This window comes from Marmota flaviventris, chromosome 4, assembly GCF_047511675.1.
Source record: "Marmota flaviventris isolate mMarFla1 chromosome 4, mMarFla1.hap1, whole genome shotgun sequence".
Taxonomy (NCBI): Eukaryota; Metazoa; Chordata; class Mammalia; order Rodentia; family Sciuridae; genus Marmota; species Marmota flaviventris.
The window spans coordinates 5,113,884-5,132,117 of NC_092501.1; the positions used below are offsets into that span (position 1 = coordinate 5,113,884).

Consider the following 18,234-nt stretch of genomic DNA (forward strand, 5'->3'; position numbering starts at 1 on the left):
CAGGGACCCTGGCCAGAGGCCCTGGCTGACCCACAGAGGGCAGGTTTGGTGAGGATGATATTGACTGAGTGTGGTGGGAATCGCTAACCTTCAGCTAAGGGCAGCTGCCTGGAGCAGAGGACACCTGTCCTCAGGTAGGGAGCCAGTTCTTCTGCACATCACCCCCACCTCTTACTCTTGCTCTTCCCCACTGTGACCTATAGCAAGCTCACTCAGAGATAATGGTGACTGCAGAGACAGAGGTATGGAAAGTGCATGGTGAGTTTGACACTTTTCTGTAGTTTTGAAATATGCATAAAATGGTTGATGAAACAGGAAGCTTTTCACTTGGTAAGAAACTTTGAGAATACACAAGTGTTTATTTCTTAGAAAGAATTAAAAGTGGCATCAAATTTTGAAAGAGCTGCCTTCTGATGCACTCTGAAACTCTCCTTGCCACTCCACTCTGATTGCAATGAGCTGCCAGCTCCCAAGCTATCAAGCACTACTCAAGGATTCTGACTTGCAGGAAGGGTCCTCCAGCACTGCAGAGAGCCCTGGTTTCCAAGCCTGTTTACCTGCGGGGGCTCCCGCTGGGTTGTCAGTCCCAGCTTCCCACCTGCTGGGTTTTCGGAGCCCAACCTGCAGTGTGTCATTGTTGGCTCACAGGCTCAAACCCTGTTGGGCCCAGGAATAAGAACACTCTCATCTGCTGAACATCAGGCCCTGGCTTGAAGACGCAGGGCTCAGTCATGCCCGGCAGGGACTCATCTACAGAAATGAAACCGCACAGTTTTTTTGCATCATTAAAAACCTCAACTGCTCTTCTATTGTGCCCCTGACCCCAGCCCCTTTTATGAACTCATCACAAAAGTGCTTTTCGGCCCCCATCACAGCAGTCTCCTGCCCCCAACTGCCCAGGCTCTTGGAGGCAGAGTGATTTTCCAGCTGCTGCCCTTGATTTCTCTTCTGCCCAAGGAGTGCCTGCGTCCGTTGGCCTGCCATTCAATCCCTGCCTCCTTCTTGGCCTGGGTCATTTCCACTTCCTCCCATGGGTGAGTCTTTGCAATAATTTCAAACATCCGTAGTCTACCACTTTTGCCTTCATGGCTACAGTAGAGGCTTTGACCTTGGACTGGGTCCGCTCCACCAGTGTTTTGAGATGTCATGCCCCAAGGGTTAGTTAGTCCTGTGTCTCCTGTGCCTGTGGGAATGGGCTCTGTCAGCCAGCCAAGCCACATGGCCTCTGTGAAACTTCTCCCTGGCTCCTTGACACCAAGGGTAGACGGTGTTTAGAATAGGTAAACAGGGCATCTGGAGGTCAAGCAAGTCCAGGAGTTTTGCCTCACACTGACATTTCCAGCTATTGAAGGGAGGTTGCTGGGTGGCCAACTAATGGGCCAAGGGGCTGAGCTCCCTCCAATCCCACCACCTATGTGGGCATCACCTGCTCCTGTCAGCTCCCCTGTGCCCCAAGCCCATCACCTTCTCCTGGACTCCGGACACCCCTTCTGAGACACTGCCCACTTACCATGGTGCGGACGCCATACTGCTTTTCCACTTTTTCTTTCAGCTGCTTGAAACAGGCTTCCATTCTCTCATGAAACGGCCTCAGTGCCTCTGTGACTTTGTCTCCATGAATCCTGATCCCTTCGGCCAAAAATGGAATCTGAAAAACACAGAAGGTGATGTTTGTTCTCTCCTTATTTCTTGGTTAATGGTCTAGAGAGAGCAATGCACCCCAGCAGAGACTGGAGCCGGCTGAAATGCACCTGCTGGCTTCCAGATCAAAGTGACCGGTTACTCACCAGCAGGCCACTTCCCCCAAAGACTGATTTTCAAATGAAAAGCACTTGGGTCCCCACTGGAGGTGTCCAGTGGGCTCCTGAATGCTGAGGCCCACCACTCTCAGAACAGACTTCCCCATTCACCTTCCTGGAGTTTTGGAAGAGCTGCACTTTGAATGTTTAGATGTAACTTGTTCTGTAGGCAAAGGGTCATGTTAGAGCATAAACATTTTTAAGGTAAGAATATCGCCTTTATAGGCAGTTGAGAACCTTACTCCAAAACACAAAAATCTAATTATGTGTGATCTATAGTCCTGAAGGATATTCTTGTTTGGAAAGGAAAACTAAATTCATCCTTCCTTAAAACTAAAAATAATCGCTTCTCTGCCGACACTGCTGTCACAAGATATCCACGCCAACACTTCACTTCCAAGCGGGGAGATGACGCTGACCTTTAGAAGCGTCACAAGAGACATTTTCATTCTTCCAGCTGCAGAGACCCCAGAGTCTCTGTGGAGGTAAACCCAGGAACAGCCTCCCTTTCTGTCCCTGGCCACTGCTCCCGGCCCAGTGCTTGGACTGGGAATCAGACATTCTTCAATGCAATCAAACTAAGAGGCTTCCTCTTAATAATTACAATTAAATAAAAAAACTGATTAAAAACAGATTTCCTAATATGACAGAAGACCTATCTGTACCAGCAGATTTATTAGTAAGAGGGATAATAAGTACACAATTGAATTTCATGTGAACAAATTCAAGACACCCTATCAAGATGAATCAACGCATGAAATGTATTGGGTTGCCATTTTTAGCCCGCAGCTGCTGCCTCTCTTGGTATCCAGGAAAGGGGGAACGAGTGAACCCCCACCTTGTTCCAGCGTGCCCAGCCTGCTCTGGGGCTGCACTGGCACAGAAGTTGGTTTTGCTGACAGTTGGGCCTAAACCTAGGGCACATGCCAGATATCCCTTTCTGGCCAGTTAGCACCGAAAGGACGGTGTGCAGGTGAGACTTTAAAATAGATGGGACGTTTTAATATTCCATGTGAATTCCTCACACAGATGGCAGCCTCCCTGGGGCTAGCCACAGTTTATTCAGGACCAGCAGCAGAAAGTGCTCACTGTATTCCTTCTGCTTCCTGAGCTCTGCCTTGGGAGATGACAAAGGCAGGCTGAGACCACTTTGGTGGCACAGTGAATGTGTCCATCAGGGTGTCGAGGCAAACGTGTGCTGGAAGGCCACCTCAAGGAGAAAGCACAGCCATCCTAGATACGGAAAGCATTTTTTATTTAGAATGGCCTTTCTTAAGTGTGAAAAATGCAATCTAATCATTTCTGTGTTTTGATGTGTTCTGTCAGCATGATAAAACTCTTAATTGGTCAGATTCTTTACATCACAGGAGCCGCTTGCTGGAGTAGAGCTGAGGATACTTGGATGGGCGCTGGGACCATCTGAACTGTAATTTGGAGGTGAAACTTACAATGTGCAAGAATTCATGGTTCTCAACAATCTGTGACCGTGACCGGAAAAGACCTTCCTAGAGGGTAGGATATGGTCCCCGGGGTCTGAGTATCTGGGGCTGAACTGAAACTGTGATGTGATTCGAAATGAAAGAAAACAGAAAACTGTCCTGTGCATATACCCTCCAATATATGAGGTGCTTCATCGACACAGAGAAGACATAGATGCCGACTTGAAATGGTCTTTAGAGACACTTAAGTGCTCAGCCTACAAAATATCTTAGAGTCATGACCTGCTGCAGGTGAACCTGGAGTCTGCATTTCTCCAGGGGTTCCCAGAACTCAGAGAGCAGAGAGTATGGTCCCAAAGTCACACCTCCAGTTGTTCCAAGTGAGCTTACAGTCTACTCTCAAGGCTGGCCTCCTAACGAGTGTGCTGCAATTGAAGTTTGGTCTCGTGTGTTCCCTGCATAGATGCCAGCCTTGCCGGCCGCATAGAATACCTAAAAGCCCTGCTCAGTGCTCCATGAGCACTGAGCCTGGGGATGATGAGGGAGTTTGGTCTCTCTTCTTCTGTACATTTCAAAAGAGCAATATGTTCACACATAGCAGTTTCACATAAGAGTGTCCAGATTCATCTCTGGACACTGAGCAATGACAGGTGTGTTCAGGGGAATACAGAGCTTTGACTTTGAAGAAGTGGCTCAGGACTGGGTGTCAGCTGCAAACCTGGAAGAGACTGCAGGTAGCCCTGCCTCTTGTGTGGTAAGGAGCAGCCAGCACTGTCCTCTGCTTTAGAGACAGTAAGCAGGAGCCCCTGAGGCCGACTGGCCAGGCTTCCCTGTCGGCCTCGGAGATGAGCTTGTACATCAGCAATGGAAACTGGGCAAATGAGTCCCAGGGCTCCCAAGAGGACAGCCCTGCTCCACCTGCCAGAGCTTCAGGAAAACCCAAACCAAATGAACTAACAAACAAAAAGAGAACAAAGATCCTGATAACCCCAAAGTTCTTATTTTTAATGAACACATGACTCAATTACTGATATTAAGATATGCCTTTTCAAAACATTTGCAAATGAGAGCAAAATCACAGGTAATGTTTTGAATATGTATTTTTCTTCACTCTTTGATTTAATGAAGTTGCTAGAAAACGAATTCTTTCAACTTTCCTGTGAGCTGCTTTAAAATTCATCCTTTAATACAGTTATTAGGGGTGATGACAGAGGGCTGACATAAAGTTGCTCTCTGGGGAACAAATTATTTTCCTCTGTAGGACTTGAAACTCTTAAAATCCAATTTGCTGTAAAAGCTTACAGGGGTAAAAATCAATAGAACTTTTGCAGACCAAACTAGTTTTTGTGTTATAGCATTCAGAGTTTTGAATTTTGTATCCTTTAGTTTCTATGGCATCTAAAATGGAATCATTTGAAATTTAAAGTCCCACTTTTTAGTAACGGAGACTGCTCACATAAGGCTTACATTTCATGCAAAGAAACCAGCGTTGGCCACCAGTGCCCCTTCCCCTTCCTGTCACCTCAGAGGGATCTGATCACAAAATACTTCCCAGGCAAACGGATTTAAGGCACATACAGATTTATGACAGAGTCTAAGTATTTCCTTTTGAATGTAATCCTGTGTGTGTAGCTGAACACCCATAAAAATGGCTATTATAAAAAAAGAAAACAAATTAACAAATCTTGGTGAAGATTTGGAGAAATGAGGACCATGCATCATAGCTGGTGGGAATGTAAAATGATACACTCCCTGAAGGAAATCTGGCAATGACACAAAAAAATTTAAACAGAATTTTATAAGATCCATGAATTCTTGTTTTTTGTAGATGACACAAAGCATTGAAAGCAGGGACCAGCACAGGTATCTGTGCACTCATGTTCACAGCAGTGTGAGTTACACTAGCCACAGGCAGAAATAACCCAAAGGTTCATCAACAGATGATGGGTAAACAAATCCTGGTCTTTCCATGTAACGGAACATTGCTCAGCCCTCAAAAGAGGAAAATCCTGACACACGCCACAGCATGGATGGACTTTGAAGCCATCCTGCCCAGTGAGCCAAACCAGATGAAGAGGCAGATGCTGAAGGAGTACACTCAGGAGAAGTTCCCAAAGTTGTCAAATCCCATGGAGGCAGGAAACAGAATGAGGAGCACCCGGGGCTGGGGGAGGGGAGGGGGAGTCGTTTGATGGGGACAGAGTTTCAGTTTTGCAAGATGAAAAACGTACAGTTCAGTGCTGTTAAGTACCTTCACATTGTTGTACATCGGATGTGAAGGTACTTAACAGCACTGAACTGTATGTTTAAAAATGGCTAAGATATTGAATTTTGTAGAATTTATCACAGATTATATGCTTTATAAATACACATATGATGTGCATATATAAATATAAACGATCAGAATTATAAAAACAAGTCCAGCCTGTACATTTGAATGCAAATTAGGCAGACCTCTAACTCGGCTGAAACGGCTCAGCCTCACCACCCCATGTGTCTCCCTGGCCAATGTGCTGATGTCAGAGAGCCAGGAAGAGGAGACTTGCTGGGACAGTCAGGGTGAAAATGCCCAAGAGCTGTCTCCTCAGACGAACAGCCTTGCCCAATAAACTGCACAGATCTTCAGGCCCCAGCAGGGAGCTCAGGACCCCTAGTGTAGCCACATGGCCTGAACAACACCCCGCCCAAGAGGGGCAGGCCCCCCTCCATTTCCTCAGCCCGGCATGTGGGGTTCGGATCTGGTGAAGATGGGGACAGTCCCCTCCTCGCCTCCCACATGACAAGTGGGCAACCCAAGTGACAGGGCAAGTAGAGGTAGAGCTCCCCGAGAAGCACTCTGGACATCCCCGGGCCACGGAGCCAGGAGGGTCTGAGACACACAGGCACATGGAACTGAACACGAAGCACCCTCTGGGTTAGGTTACCCACCTTTAAGACAATGGCCCTCCCAAAGGGCTTGGGTAGCCTCAGGAGCATGAGCAGAAACAAAATACCATGCAGAATCTCCCCTGGGAAAACCTAACTGAGGACACCCCGCAGCCCAGAGCCTGCCTTGGGGCAGAGCGCAGCTTCGGCTACAGCTCCCAAGACTGCAGAGGCCGACACCTTTCCCGGGACAGGCTGCGGCAAAGGGCTTCGTGCCTCTAAGTCCTGGTTGATGTTAGAGAGATTTTCCAGCAGCTGGGATAACTAAGCAGGGGGTGGAAGAGACCTTGTTCATTTGCGAGAGAATTTTCTGGATGTTCAAGTTCATGAGTGCAGCCCGGGGTTGGGCCCATCATGCTGGCAGGCAGTGTGCAAGGGGCCCAGGAGACCTGAGCCTAGACCTGCTCCCCCGCCCCCCAGGCAGGCAAGGCCACCATTGCATACTCTACCTGCCAGGCAATCAGGTCCTTCAGCTTCTCGATCTGAGCCAGGGACTCGGGGTGCTCCTGCAGGTAGCGATCTGTGAAGAAGGCCTGCGGAGACAGACAGCCCTCAGTGCACCTCTCCTCCAACACGGAGGTGTGCACCTCTACCTCACACCAGGCCACAAACAGACCCTTGACCCTGCTCTCCCCAGCTCACTCCAGACCTTCCGTCACACTCTCCCCAGTCCCAAGGCAAAATGTTAAGGTGAAACTATAAATGGAGCACACGGGCCACCAATGGGCCATTCACAGCGATGCCCCAATGCTGAGTCCAGTCCAGCAAGGTCACAGCTGATTTAGGTCACCTGGCCAAGTTGGGGGAGATTGAACACCACCCAGCCAGCTGCACCTGTGTTCCCACCCTGCACCTGCTCCAGGCTGGGCACAACCTGAGGGATACAGAGCATTAGAGGAGTGCCACCTTTTCCTCTGGAGACAGTTCGCCACCCTCACAGCCCGCTCTCTGGCAGTGCACTGTCTGTTTTTCCTGGTCTAGATCAGAGGTCAACAAGCCTTTTGCATGGAGGGTCAGACGGTACACATTTTAGCCCCTGCAGGGGCTGCCTCTGCCTGGCCACAGCTCCATCACTGCTGAGGTTGTTCAGTGAGGCCAGGTAGTCTCGAGGTTTGGGGGAAAGTGTCTGGAAGGCACTTGGTGACCCCAGGCATGCCACATGCCTTCTCGTAATTGGTGAAGCCCCCCATGACAGCAGGGTCCACGATGCCATTCAGGAGCATAGACAGGGGGTTGACGGGCAGGCTGGGGTCGTCCAGGTGCTGCTGCACCATGCTGCTGATCTTGTCATTCGTTAGCTGCATGGTCTCAATGGCATTCTCCAGTGGGCTGATCTCCACCTGCAAGGAATACAAGATTGTACCATGGCATGGCCACCTTCTCTGCCTGGGCCTCTCCAGAGGAGCATGGTGCCCAGTGGGGCAGGCTACCTCCTCTCCCATACACCATCTCACAAGAGATGGCTGGACGTGTGGTTGCTTGTGGCCCAGGCATGAGCAGCTGGGTATTCTATCATCACTGTTCATGGAACTCTCTTGTGGAAATTCCAAAGAAAGAAAGCAAGGCTGCCCGGGTGTAGTCACATATGGTCATCCCGGGAAAACACACAGCCCTGAGCAGTGCCTCAACACTACCCTAAAGGAGACCTTGAATGTGTTCTAGCTCTCTGCTTGTTCTAGAGTTGCCCTTCTAGAAACCTGCTGGCCCCTTTGGTTTGGGAAGGCAAAGGAGGGGCCTCCACACACCCCCATGTGGAAGATGAACGCTTGCAGTCTCATCTGGAAAGTCATCCTTGTAGTGGAGCCGTCCGCGCAGGAGGCAGGGGACAAGTCATTCCTCCTCCTGGGCTTGCTTCCCTCTCTCCCGCCTCTGTCCATCTCTGGAGTCCTGTCTGGCTGAACCCGAAGGTGCCCTAAGAGAGGCATGGTACGTGGCCCACACCGCCTACCAGGCCTTGTGCTCTCCCACTGAGGCTGGGCCATGGGACCCACGTCCAGATGGCCTCAGTCCCTGTGATCCTCCCAAAGGAGGTGTGATGGGCCCCAGCCATGTCCAGGGACTGGGGTGTCCCCAGCAAATGGCTAAGCAGAGCCTCCAGCATTCTTGCTGCAGCCTCTGGGGGATGCCTGAGGGGTGGGGGGAGGTGGCTGGGGAAGGGGAAGCAGAGAGGGCAGAGAACGGACAAGTGGGGATTGCCAGACTCTAGCACGACAATCCAGCGGCTGCAGAGGAAGTGGGCCACAGAGGCCGTCGCCTTGTCGACGTGCCCATCTGTGACCCGATACAGGGACCTGTGGTCGACCATGTGCACACTATTGAGGGTGGCCCTCGTCACATGCACTCTCAGGAAAGCCGTCCTCACCCATGTCAGACAGTGGAATGTCCCATCCTAGGAACATGACTTCTGGGGCAGGATGCCATTTAACTGGCTGCTCATCCCCAGTCTCTAAACCCATTTACCTCAAGAAAGAACGTTCCCTGTTTTCGTCAAACAGGCTAGCGGCTGCCCCTGCGAGGACGGGGTCTGTTCCCGGAGGCATGGCAGGGGAAGGGGTCTGCAGCAGGGTTCCAGTCCCATCACTCTGGGATTATTTGGCTTCCAGCCCTTTTAATCTGTTAAAAACGGCCAGCACAGACCGGGGAGCTATGTCCTCACAAAAGGTCAGGCTCCACTATCTCACGGGCAGAGGCTCACAAGAGGATGAGTGCCTGCTCCTCTGTCCCATGGGGACCTTACCATCTCCAAACACCCCATGAAGCGGCTGTAGTTTTGCCCCCTGACCCCACTCGGCACAGCCCTCCATCTACCTGAGAGGACTGGAGAATAGAATGGGAGGTCCCAGAGCAGAAAGGGACAGTGTCTCCCAAGAGGGTAGGCAGAGAGCCTCGGAGGCCCAGCAGGAAGCCGGGGCTGCATCCTGGCAGCCTGCTGGGGGGGTGGGGGGGTGGGAGGTCTGTCAGAGCAGGCAAATGCTCATGGAAGGACCTGGAGCTCAAGCCAGCCAGGCCAAAGGGGGGTGGTGGACACAGGATGGGCAGAAGGTTGCAGCCTCGTCCTAGAGCCAACAACCAGGTGCTTCAGGGGACTCACTGCAAAATGGTGGCGAGTGCTACCCCAGGGCTGGGATCCTGCCGCATGAAGACACAGGAACAAAAACATTTCTCAGCCGGCACTTTTAAACTGGCATTGCCACAGCCCTGACATTTCCATGCAGTTAATAGATCTGCTGCTTCATGTAAATGAGGCTGTCCCATAGCTCACCATAAATGTAAGTTTCATGTAAATGAAGCTGTCCCAAAGCCATGCAGAGTTTAGTTAACGAGACGGGAACCATCCTTCCTTTAAAAACTGTAGGGGCCGAGTCTATTCTCAGGCTATTTTTACTTGAAATGAGCGAGTGCTATTAATTCAGTTGTTTGTCATGTAAATGGCAATAAAACCATCAAGAAGAAAGATTTTGTAAAAAGTTTATGTAAATTGGAACTTGTTTTAAACTTTTCATTTAGGGAAGGGAAAGAACTGTCAAAACAGCCCAGCTATGATTGAAATTAAATATTGAGAGGAGAAATGAGATCTTGGTCTGGTTTTCTTACAAAGAAAGCTAGTTCTTGGTTGTGTTTACACAGCTCTTCCACTAAGATACTGGGAGTGGGATGGGGCGAGGTGTCATGGACGCTCGGAGGAACATGCAGCGGGGCCACCTGCATTGCAGGGTCTGCCGTGGGCAGCCTGCCAGGAGGGTGTATCCGACCCTAGCTGGGAAGGGAATGGGATGATGGCTTCCAGGGTTTGTTCTTACCATGAAAACAGATTTGACTTCAAACCACCTTAAAATGCCAGGCAATTTATATGCTGTGGTGTATATAGTCCTCTCGATCCACATATTCTGCAAAAGGAACACAAAACATGTGTTAGGAGGCCATCAGCGGGGGCTGGCTCTGCCCTCATGGGGATTTACAGGACCCCTGGGCAGAGATTTCCAGAGCAGCAGGTTCTGCCTATGTGCGGGGCAGGGCAGGAAGGGCAGGTGTGTGCTGCAGTGCCACCTCATAAGCTATGCTCTGCTTAACAGCCACACAGCACATACCCAAGCATCCTGTTTCCAAGCCATGAGGTCCCACCTCCCTGGTATTTGGCAAAGAGAATGTAGGAGATGAGGAAGTGTAAATAGTTCAAACTGGTGGGGCCTCTTAAACAGATTTCGGATGGTGCCAAATGAGTTTCATATTAGCTGTACTTTGAGTTCAAAACAAATTCAAAGGTGCTAATGCATTCAGGAAGGCTGGGTTTATCAAAACTGACCTCTCACATCCTAATAAAATTAGTATTTTAGAACATTTTTGTGAAAACATGAAAATGGAAGGGAGAAAGTTACTCACCATGCAGAGATGACAACCTGAACATTCTGGTGTATTACTCAAGACTTTCCACTCTCTGCATTTTTAAAATGTGTACATACATTTTAAATAAAAACGCCATTTTATGAAATGTACTCTTTGTAAAGTAGACATTGCATATTGCAGGAAAAGGTGTCAAGTATCATTCTATGCTGCCTTCAGGTTGCACAGAGCCACAGCTCAGGGCAAACTGCAACCCTGGCCTCCACCTGCTCAAGCCTGCCTGGCTTGCGGCCCTCCTCTGCCATTCCAGCCTGTAAGGCAGAATCATGAGCACCAAGTCTTCTGCCAGTAGCAATCGAGACCTGTTTTTTTTTTTTTTTTTAATTTGTGCTGAGAATGGATCCAGAGGCCTTGTGCATGCTAAGCATGTGCTCTATCGCGGAGTTAGATTCCCAGCCCTACCAATAGGGATCTAGATTTATGTAGATGGGATCATGGGATGTCAACAATTCCGGAAAGCTGTCTGGATCTTGGAAACCTCTAAGATTCCTGGAGAAGGAAAGCAAGGGCCCAGTTGGGACCTCAGGGACACAGGCCAGGCCCCCTGTGGTCGCCCTCTCAGGCACTGGCCTTTGAAGGGAAGCACTTGCTCTTTCAGAACCTGTCTAGACCCCACCTCCAGCACCTTCGCTGTGGTTCCACTCCTGGGAGGGGTGGCCATCTGGGTCTCCTCCTCTACGGGCCCTTGCCGGCAGGAGCTTCAGCCCTTGCGAGGTTTGAAGGCGCTGAGCCTCCTTGCCCTGCTCTTGGCTGGGCTTCCACAGCCTCTGCCCCTGGGGCCTGAGTAGCCAAGCTCCCTGTGAAACAGCAAAGCCCCATTTCCCTGGGCTCTAAACACCCTGTGCTTATCTGGAAGCCCGAGGTTTTGACCAGTCCGTGGAGGACTAGACCCTGGGCTCCCGGCTGCACGCGTGCGTGCGGCCTCACAGGGTCCTGTTAGTTTTCAGGGCCAGCCAGGAGAGGCCCAGCCTGTGAGGCTTGGCGTAGCTCAAGACATCAGGAGCCTGGGTTATTCCTAGCTCTGCTCCCCTGTTGCTGGCATTTTGGCAATTCGCTGGACTCCTTGTGTCTATTTCTTTACGGTGTAAGAATATACGCACTTCCAGATGGGAGAGGAGCGGAGCGAGGACAAGCCAACAAACCCGCGACCCAGACACAACATACACAATGGCAGGATGGCTGGAGGCCGACTGCTCAGAAAGCTGCCCCCTTGGTTGGGTGTCTGGGTTGGACGTACCAAGGCTGGGCCCCCATTGTTACAGAAATACAGCAGCGACCAGTCACCAAGGATGTTCGGGACACTGGCCTTAGGCAAGAAAAAGAGCCTTGGTCTTTGGACACCAGTGTGTTAGAACTGTAGGTCTTGGATTTACTCAGCTCCAAGCTCCTATTGACACACAGGGGTTGGGCCTCCTAGCTGGAGGGGCTCCCCCAGGGAGCTCCCAGAAGTTGACACAGGAGACTCAGATTTTTTTGAGGATCACATGATTGAAAGAAACCGGGAAGATTTTGCAGGGAGACAGAATGGAGGTCCCCAAGGCAGCCCTGACGGAAGAGCTCCGAGCTTTGCTCTGGGCCATGAGCAGGCACGGAGGCACCTTTGACCCCTCATCAGAGGCCACCAGATTGCAGACTAGAGCAGTGCCATCTCCTGCAGTGCTGGTGTTCCCAGAGTCCCCAGGGCTGCAGCCTCCATGAAGTATGGGCCTATACATGGGTTTCTGGAGGTTTTCCATGAACAAGGGAGAAATGTTATCATTTAAGAAAATTCTGGTTTGTCTGGTGCCTTTTAAAAATGAAATTCATTTAATCAGTTTGTACATATAATTTCTAAAAGGCTGTAATAAGGAAGTATGTTAATATTTCCATGACTTCAATGCAATGGTTTCCAAAAAGGGACAAATATTTGGTGATGTCTGGAACAACTTTTGGATTGGTTGTCACAACTGGGGAAGTGATACTGGCATCTGGTGCGCAGGGGTCAGGGATGCTGCTAAACAACCTGCAATGCATAGGACAGCCTCCACCACGGAGAATCACCTGGCCCCTGGCACCAGCAGCATCCAGGCAGAAATCCTTCTGCAGCTGCTGAGATATAGTGAAGTTCAGGCTGGACACTGCATGGTGTGCCAGCATCTGCGTCTACACTCAGCCCATCTGCTGACCCCCACGTCACCTGCAGGAGGTCCTGTAAGCACTGGGCATCTCACACCCAACTGTAGCTAGAGATACAGCACCTGCTCCAGCACGGGGGCTGGGCTCAAGGGAAGCCCCGCACCTTCCCATGTTAGGCACCTTACTATTCACCGAAACCTCAAGACCTGTTTGTGAAATGTTGATGGCTTTGCTACATTTGGAGGGGAGAGGGGATAGGATTCCCACACATATTGCCCAGAGGCGTGGCAGCCCCAAGGCCACACTCTTCCAGGGCACTCCTGTTGTTGGTAGAATGAGTGGTGTTGTTTTACCGCAAATTCATTATCTGGGTTTTTCTCTCCTTTCCGAATCGGCCTGGAATATTCGAATCTCTGGACCTCGTTCGCCCTGTAAAAGCTGCAGAGACAGAAATGTCATCAGACATTGACCTTAAACAGCCCGTTCACTTTTAGATGCAGGATCTGGCCTTAGCTACATCCCGGGAAGTGGCTGCCACCTTGACCTGCTGCCTCCTCACCCAGCAGCCTCTGAAGGGAAACCCTGGCAGGTGCAAAATGAACTTGAGGTTCTCAGGGAGAAGAGATGCTGGGTCAGAGTGAGAAGGTGAAGTGGGGAAAAGGGAAGGGAAGCAGAGGGGCGGGGCCGCGTCTTCAACGTATGTGTTTATTATTTAAGAAATTGTTTCATCATTTGCTTCAATAATTTAGCAATTAAGTTATTTGATAACTTAATAATTAATTACTTTCTAAAACAGTTAAAATTGATGAATTCATTATTTTTAGAAAGATGCTCCATAATTTAGTTTCAGATATATAGAATGCAGATCTGAAAGAGTGGCACCCGTGGAATGTATGTGCCTGCCTTCCTCCCGTGGGCAAGGGGTGGGCTTTGCCTATGCCAGGCAGGGCGGGGGGACTTCTTTCTCCCCCTACACTGAAATACGTCTAAAGGAACTGAGAGACCCTACAGTTCTATATTTACTTAAAGGCCCTCCCTGAGAAAAGACATTGCAAACCTTAAAATGCATGCCTTGTGAAAACAATCTCTTGCAAACACACGGAGTCTGGGTTTACATCCATTACTGCTGACGAAAGGTCAAAGAAATGAGGAGAGCTCGAAGAAACCACCAAACTTGAGGATGCAAAACAAGCATATCCTGAGGACCCTCAGGCCATCAAGGAGGCTAATGTTTTCACCGAAATGAGGATCAAACAGAGAAGAAAACTCTTCCCGTCAAAGAACCATCTGCAAAAGCAGATGTTCCCGCACCACTGCTATGTATGTCAGGGGCGACTCAAACTGCAAGGCACCAGCCCACGCAAATTCGGACAGTGAGGTTTAAAAACCACTCACAATCCTGCTTCATGGGTGGAGGGTTTTTATCTTGAGCTTAATCAGGAGCAAAAGTTCGAGTCTCTTTCCTGCCACAGCCTCGAATTTCCACTCAGATTGGGTGTGGGACTGGGCTTGGGCACAGCTGAAGTGCTCCACAGGGAAGTCTCCCCACCTAATGGGTCTCAAGCGACCAGAGTTTTCCTCCTCAGAGTTTTCCTTGTCCCCAACCTTGAGAAGGGAATCAGCATGGCACCCTTCAGGCTAGGGCCACTCCTCCCCACCCTGGGTGGAAGCTGGGAATCATGAGCTTCTCATGCAATTAGAAGAGGGCAGAAAGAACATGGGAGTGCTCAACGCTGGCTGAAATCCACCCTTCAAAAGGCAGAGTCATCAGCAGGAGGGCCCCACAGACACTCCCATTTCCCATCCTAACAAAATTACCTTACAATCTGCTCGGATACCGGACGGTGGAACTTAGGGGGCAGATCGAGTTTGGGCTTCACCGTGAAGCACTGGATATCTGAGGGGAAGGGGGTTAAGGATCAACAGGCAGCAGGGATGTTGACCTGGAGAGAAGCCCAAGCCACCCAGCCCTGCAACCGCCAGGGCATCCCTTGCTAGCGGAGTCAGCAGGGTGTCTTAAAGGATACACTGGCCAGCGGAGTTTTTGATGTCGTCGCCTGGTGGAGACGTGGTCTTCATTTTCTCTGCATTTGGAAACTGAGTTAGTAGTCGGGCTTCAAAGTCTTCCCTGCGTTCATACTCTTTCCCCCGGTAAATGAAAACTTTTCCCTGGAAACAAAGACGTTCATTGCATAACACCACAGGGGAGGCCAGAAACGCTCACAAGCCAAAGCACCAGTCTTCAAGGTATGCGGGGAAGTTTTTTAAAAATGCGACTGCATATAAGAACAGAATGCGATGGTGTGGCTCTTCCTCATGGAGGACACAGGGACAAAAGCCTCCCGAGTTACACTGCCTAGGCAGCAGCACGTTACCCGCATCTTGAGATGTGTCAGTCTCAACAGAGGCAACCAATTTAAAAGCTATGCAAAACCAGGGGAGCAATTGGAGCCCCAGGCCTGGTCAGAAAAGGCAGAGGCTGGCAGGGCAAGCAGAGAAGGACATCTGCACTCCTTCCTGGTAGGTCCTGAAAGGGTGAAGGATTGGCCATCGCAAAATGTGCCCAAGTGGTGTAATGACTGTTTCAAGCTGGAATTACTGGGGAACTGTAACTTCAGAAAGGATGTGGCCTGTTTTCCTCTGTGCAGCAAGCCATACCATACGGATCCTTCTGGGAGGAATGTCCTTCATAAACCAAGGATGGAAAATAGCCCTGATCCCTGGTAACTGGGCCAGCAGAGAACCTGAACAACACATTCTAAAGTAATCCTGATCTTCCGTCCCCATAGTGATAGCCCTAGAATTTACTACCAGAGTCCAGATACATCTGTCCTATCATTCTGTTAGGGATTTACTGTTCTTTGTCTAGAAAGTATTAAAGCATCCTGCTTTAGCCATTGCCTTGGACTTCACTCTCTTGTGAAGATCCCCAGATACATGCAAAAATAATAAACTCTGATGCTTCCCTCTTGTTGGTCAGCTCTTGTACCAACAGGTTCCCAGACCCAGCCGGACAGCCCACATAAGAAACTGAGGTGGGGGATCAGAGAGCAGGTGTCTCTCCCCCACAGCTCTACTTAAGTGGTTTTTGTCCTTCTGAAGGAATTTAAGATTGCCTGAGACAAAGGTGGGACCTCAGAGCCTGAGCATGGCTATCCTCAGCTGATTCCTGGGAGACAGCAACAGAAGAGCAGAAACCAAGGAAAATGGATCCAGACCAAGATGTTGGGCTCTCAGCCTCCTGGTGGTGAGAGGCTGGAGAGAGGTGGATGGCAGGTCTGTCCTTATTGTAATCAGAGTTGCCGTGCGGATCCCCATTCATCAAGGAATGAGAAAGTAAATGGTGACTTGAGATTAGAGCTCTTCTTCTAAGGGTTGGGTTTTATCCATCTCAGATGATACTCCCTAAGCTGGAGAGTCCGTCAGGGGCCAGACAAGGGACCTTGGTGGAGAGATGAAGAAGATAAGCTCCCCTCCCTACACAAGGCTCTTGTGGAGGCCATCTCCAGATGAGTGTGACAGTGACTCTAAATACATCTGCAAGGCAGGTTCTTCTCCATCCCTTCACAGATCCCCGAGTGGGTTCTGCGTGACAGCTGAGTCACAGACAGGTCAAGGCTCCCCTGCCAGGGCTGTCTCCACTTAATTGGAAACTGTGGCAGGGAGAGACCATGGGTAGGAGCCCATGGGTGGGTCTTGGCTGCGCTGGACCTGTGCCTCTTCCATCAGGAGATGCTGGGAAGACTCAGGACTGGCTGGTCATGAGTCAGGCACAGCCCTGTCATACCTTGGCAATCCCTGGACAGACGCCAGAGAGACAGGCAGCCAGAGGCAGCCGGGAACAGCATTTTGCTGCATATTTTTACATTTATCTTCAGAGACTCAGCCTGAAGTCAAATTAAAATTTGTCTAATTAATGGGTTTTTCAGAGATAGAGAGAAATCTTAGAACATTCGATTAGCTTATCCCTGCTACTGTCTGCAAGTTTGTGTCCCTCCTAATCAACAAGGCGATGGTGTTAACAGTGGGATACTTGGGAGGCGATCAGGTCACCAGAGGCTCCACAGAGCTCCCTTCCCTCTGCCTTGAGGGGAACAGACCCCCACAGATGTCACATCTGCTGCATCTTGCTCTGGCTTTTCGGCCTCTGAACAGTCAGAAAATAAATTTCTGCTGTTTATCAATGACCCAGTTGAAGGTATTTTGTTACTTCAACCTGAGCAGACTAAAACAACCCTCTTCTCTAGGACCAGTGTATTCTGAGTTTTTACAAATTAGTGAGGAAGAAACCGTTTAAGAATTGAATAATTTTTCCACTTTATCCTTAGGTATGTCTAAAAGCACCATTAGGGAAGAAAAATGTTTTATTTCTATGAAAACTAATGCCAAGCAGAAACCAAAGTAATGTGTAGTCTTAATTAGAAATATAAATACACACATGGGTACCTTAGGAGGCTATATAAAGCCAAACATTCCAGAAATTCAGTGAGATTTAATATATAACAGGCTACTATGAAACTAGCATGCATTTATTATGTTTTATATTAGAAAAAAGCATAATAATAAAAATGTATATAAAGGCTTTAATATAAAAACACTAGTGAGTTATAGAAGAAAACACTAATACCCTTTTTCAGAAATGTCAATTACTTTGCACGCTGAGGTAGTCCCTTCGAACAAGAAAACAAGGGGAAAATGTACACACAGGCAAACATATTTATTCCTTGTGAGGAGTATAAATATTAATATGCATGCAAAACCCAGATTGATTCGGGGAGAACGGCAGAGCCAGAGGAAAGCGAGTTCCTCAGAGGCTCCTCTGCCAGCAGCCTTGCCACCAAGTCTCCGCCTGCTTTGTGGTAACTGCTAATGTCATTGTCAGACTGACCCCTGCCAGGTGATCTGTGAAGCGTAATAAATATATTGCCACAGCCCCACAAAATTATTCAGGTGTGGCAGGAAAGTCAGTTCAATATTAATCAAGCCCATTAAACACTTTATTCATACTTTGCATTTTGTCCTCTGACAGTGCAAGTGACCCAGGACTGTCCCTGCAGCCTGCAGTGGCTGGAGCTCCCAGCACAACTTGCGGCTACTGGCCCTATGGCCACGTGTGTCCCAGGCTTTCCACCGGCAGACTCGAGGCAGGCTGCTGCCTTGCTCAATGTCGTCATCATTCCTTGTAAGTCCAGCTAGCAGGTGCCACACTCAGGCAGCCCAGTGTCCCCAGGGCCCACGGCCCCTCTGTCACCCAGTACAGCAGGGACTACACAGTGCAGGGTGGGCTCTCAGCAGATCCACACAGGGCACACGTGCAGACACAAGCACTGATGAATGCCCTTCACAACTTCAAGTGCGTCCACTGCCACCTCAGGCCTTCCTTCAGTTTGTTTTTGAGGTTGTCACTGAACACCCTTTGTCACTCTCTGGGAAGGAAGACCTTCTCTCCAGTCTGGCTTTCTGATCCACCACTGTCTTCACTGCACAGTGAAGGCAGCGGGAGGGGCTGGCAGCAGTGAGCCCACAGTCAGGTGCTTCAGTAACTAGGGGGTCAC

At 49.7% G+C, this 18,234-nt stretch overlaps 1 protein-coding gene across 2 annotated transcripts in view; it reads right to left on the bottom strand.

Moving 5' to 3' along the window:
- Dock1 (dedicator of cytokinesis 1) overlaps positions 1–18,234 on the bottom strand; it is a 450,610-nt gene that overhangs the window by 18,871 nt on the left and 413,505 nt on the right. For both annotated transcript variants that reach the window (XM_027930051.3, XM_027930050.3), the window contains exons 41-47: positions 14,707–14,848; positions 14,498–14,576; positions 13,033–13,117; positions 9,964–10,050; positions 7,327–7,503; positions 6,613–6,696; positions 1,511–1,648 (exon numbers count right to left, since the gene is read on the bottom strand). In XM_027930051.3, coding sequence (XP_027785852.1) covers positions 1,511–1,648; positions 6,613–6,696; positions 7,327–7,503; positions 9,964–10,050; positions 13,033–13,117; positions 14,498–14,576; positions 14,707–14,848 — 792 coding nt within the window. The remainder of the gene's footprint in view (positions 1–1,510; positions 1,649–6,612; positions 6,697–7,326; positions 7,504–9,963; positions 10,051–13,032; positions 13,118–14,497; positions 14,577–14,706; positions 14,849–18,234) is intronic.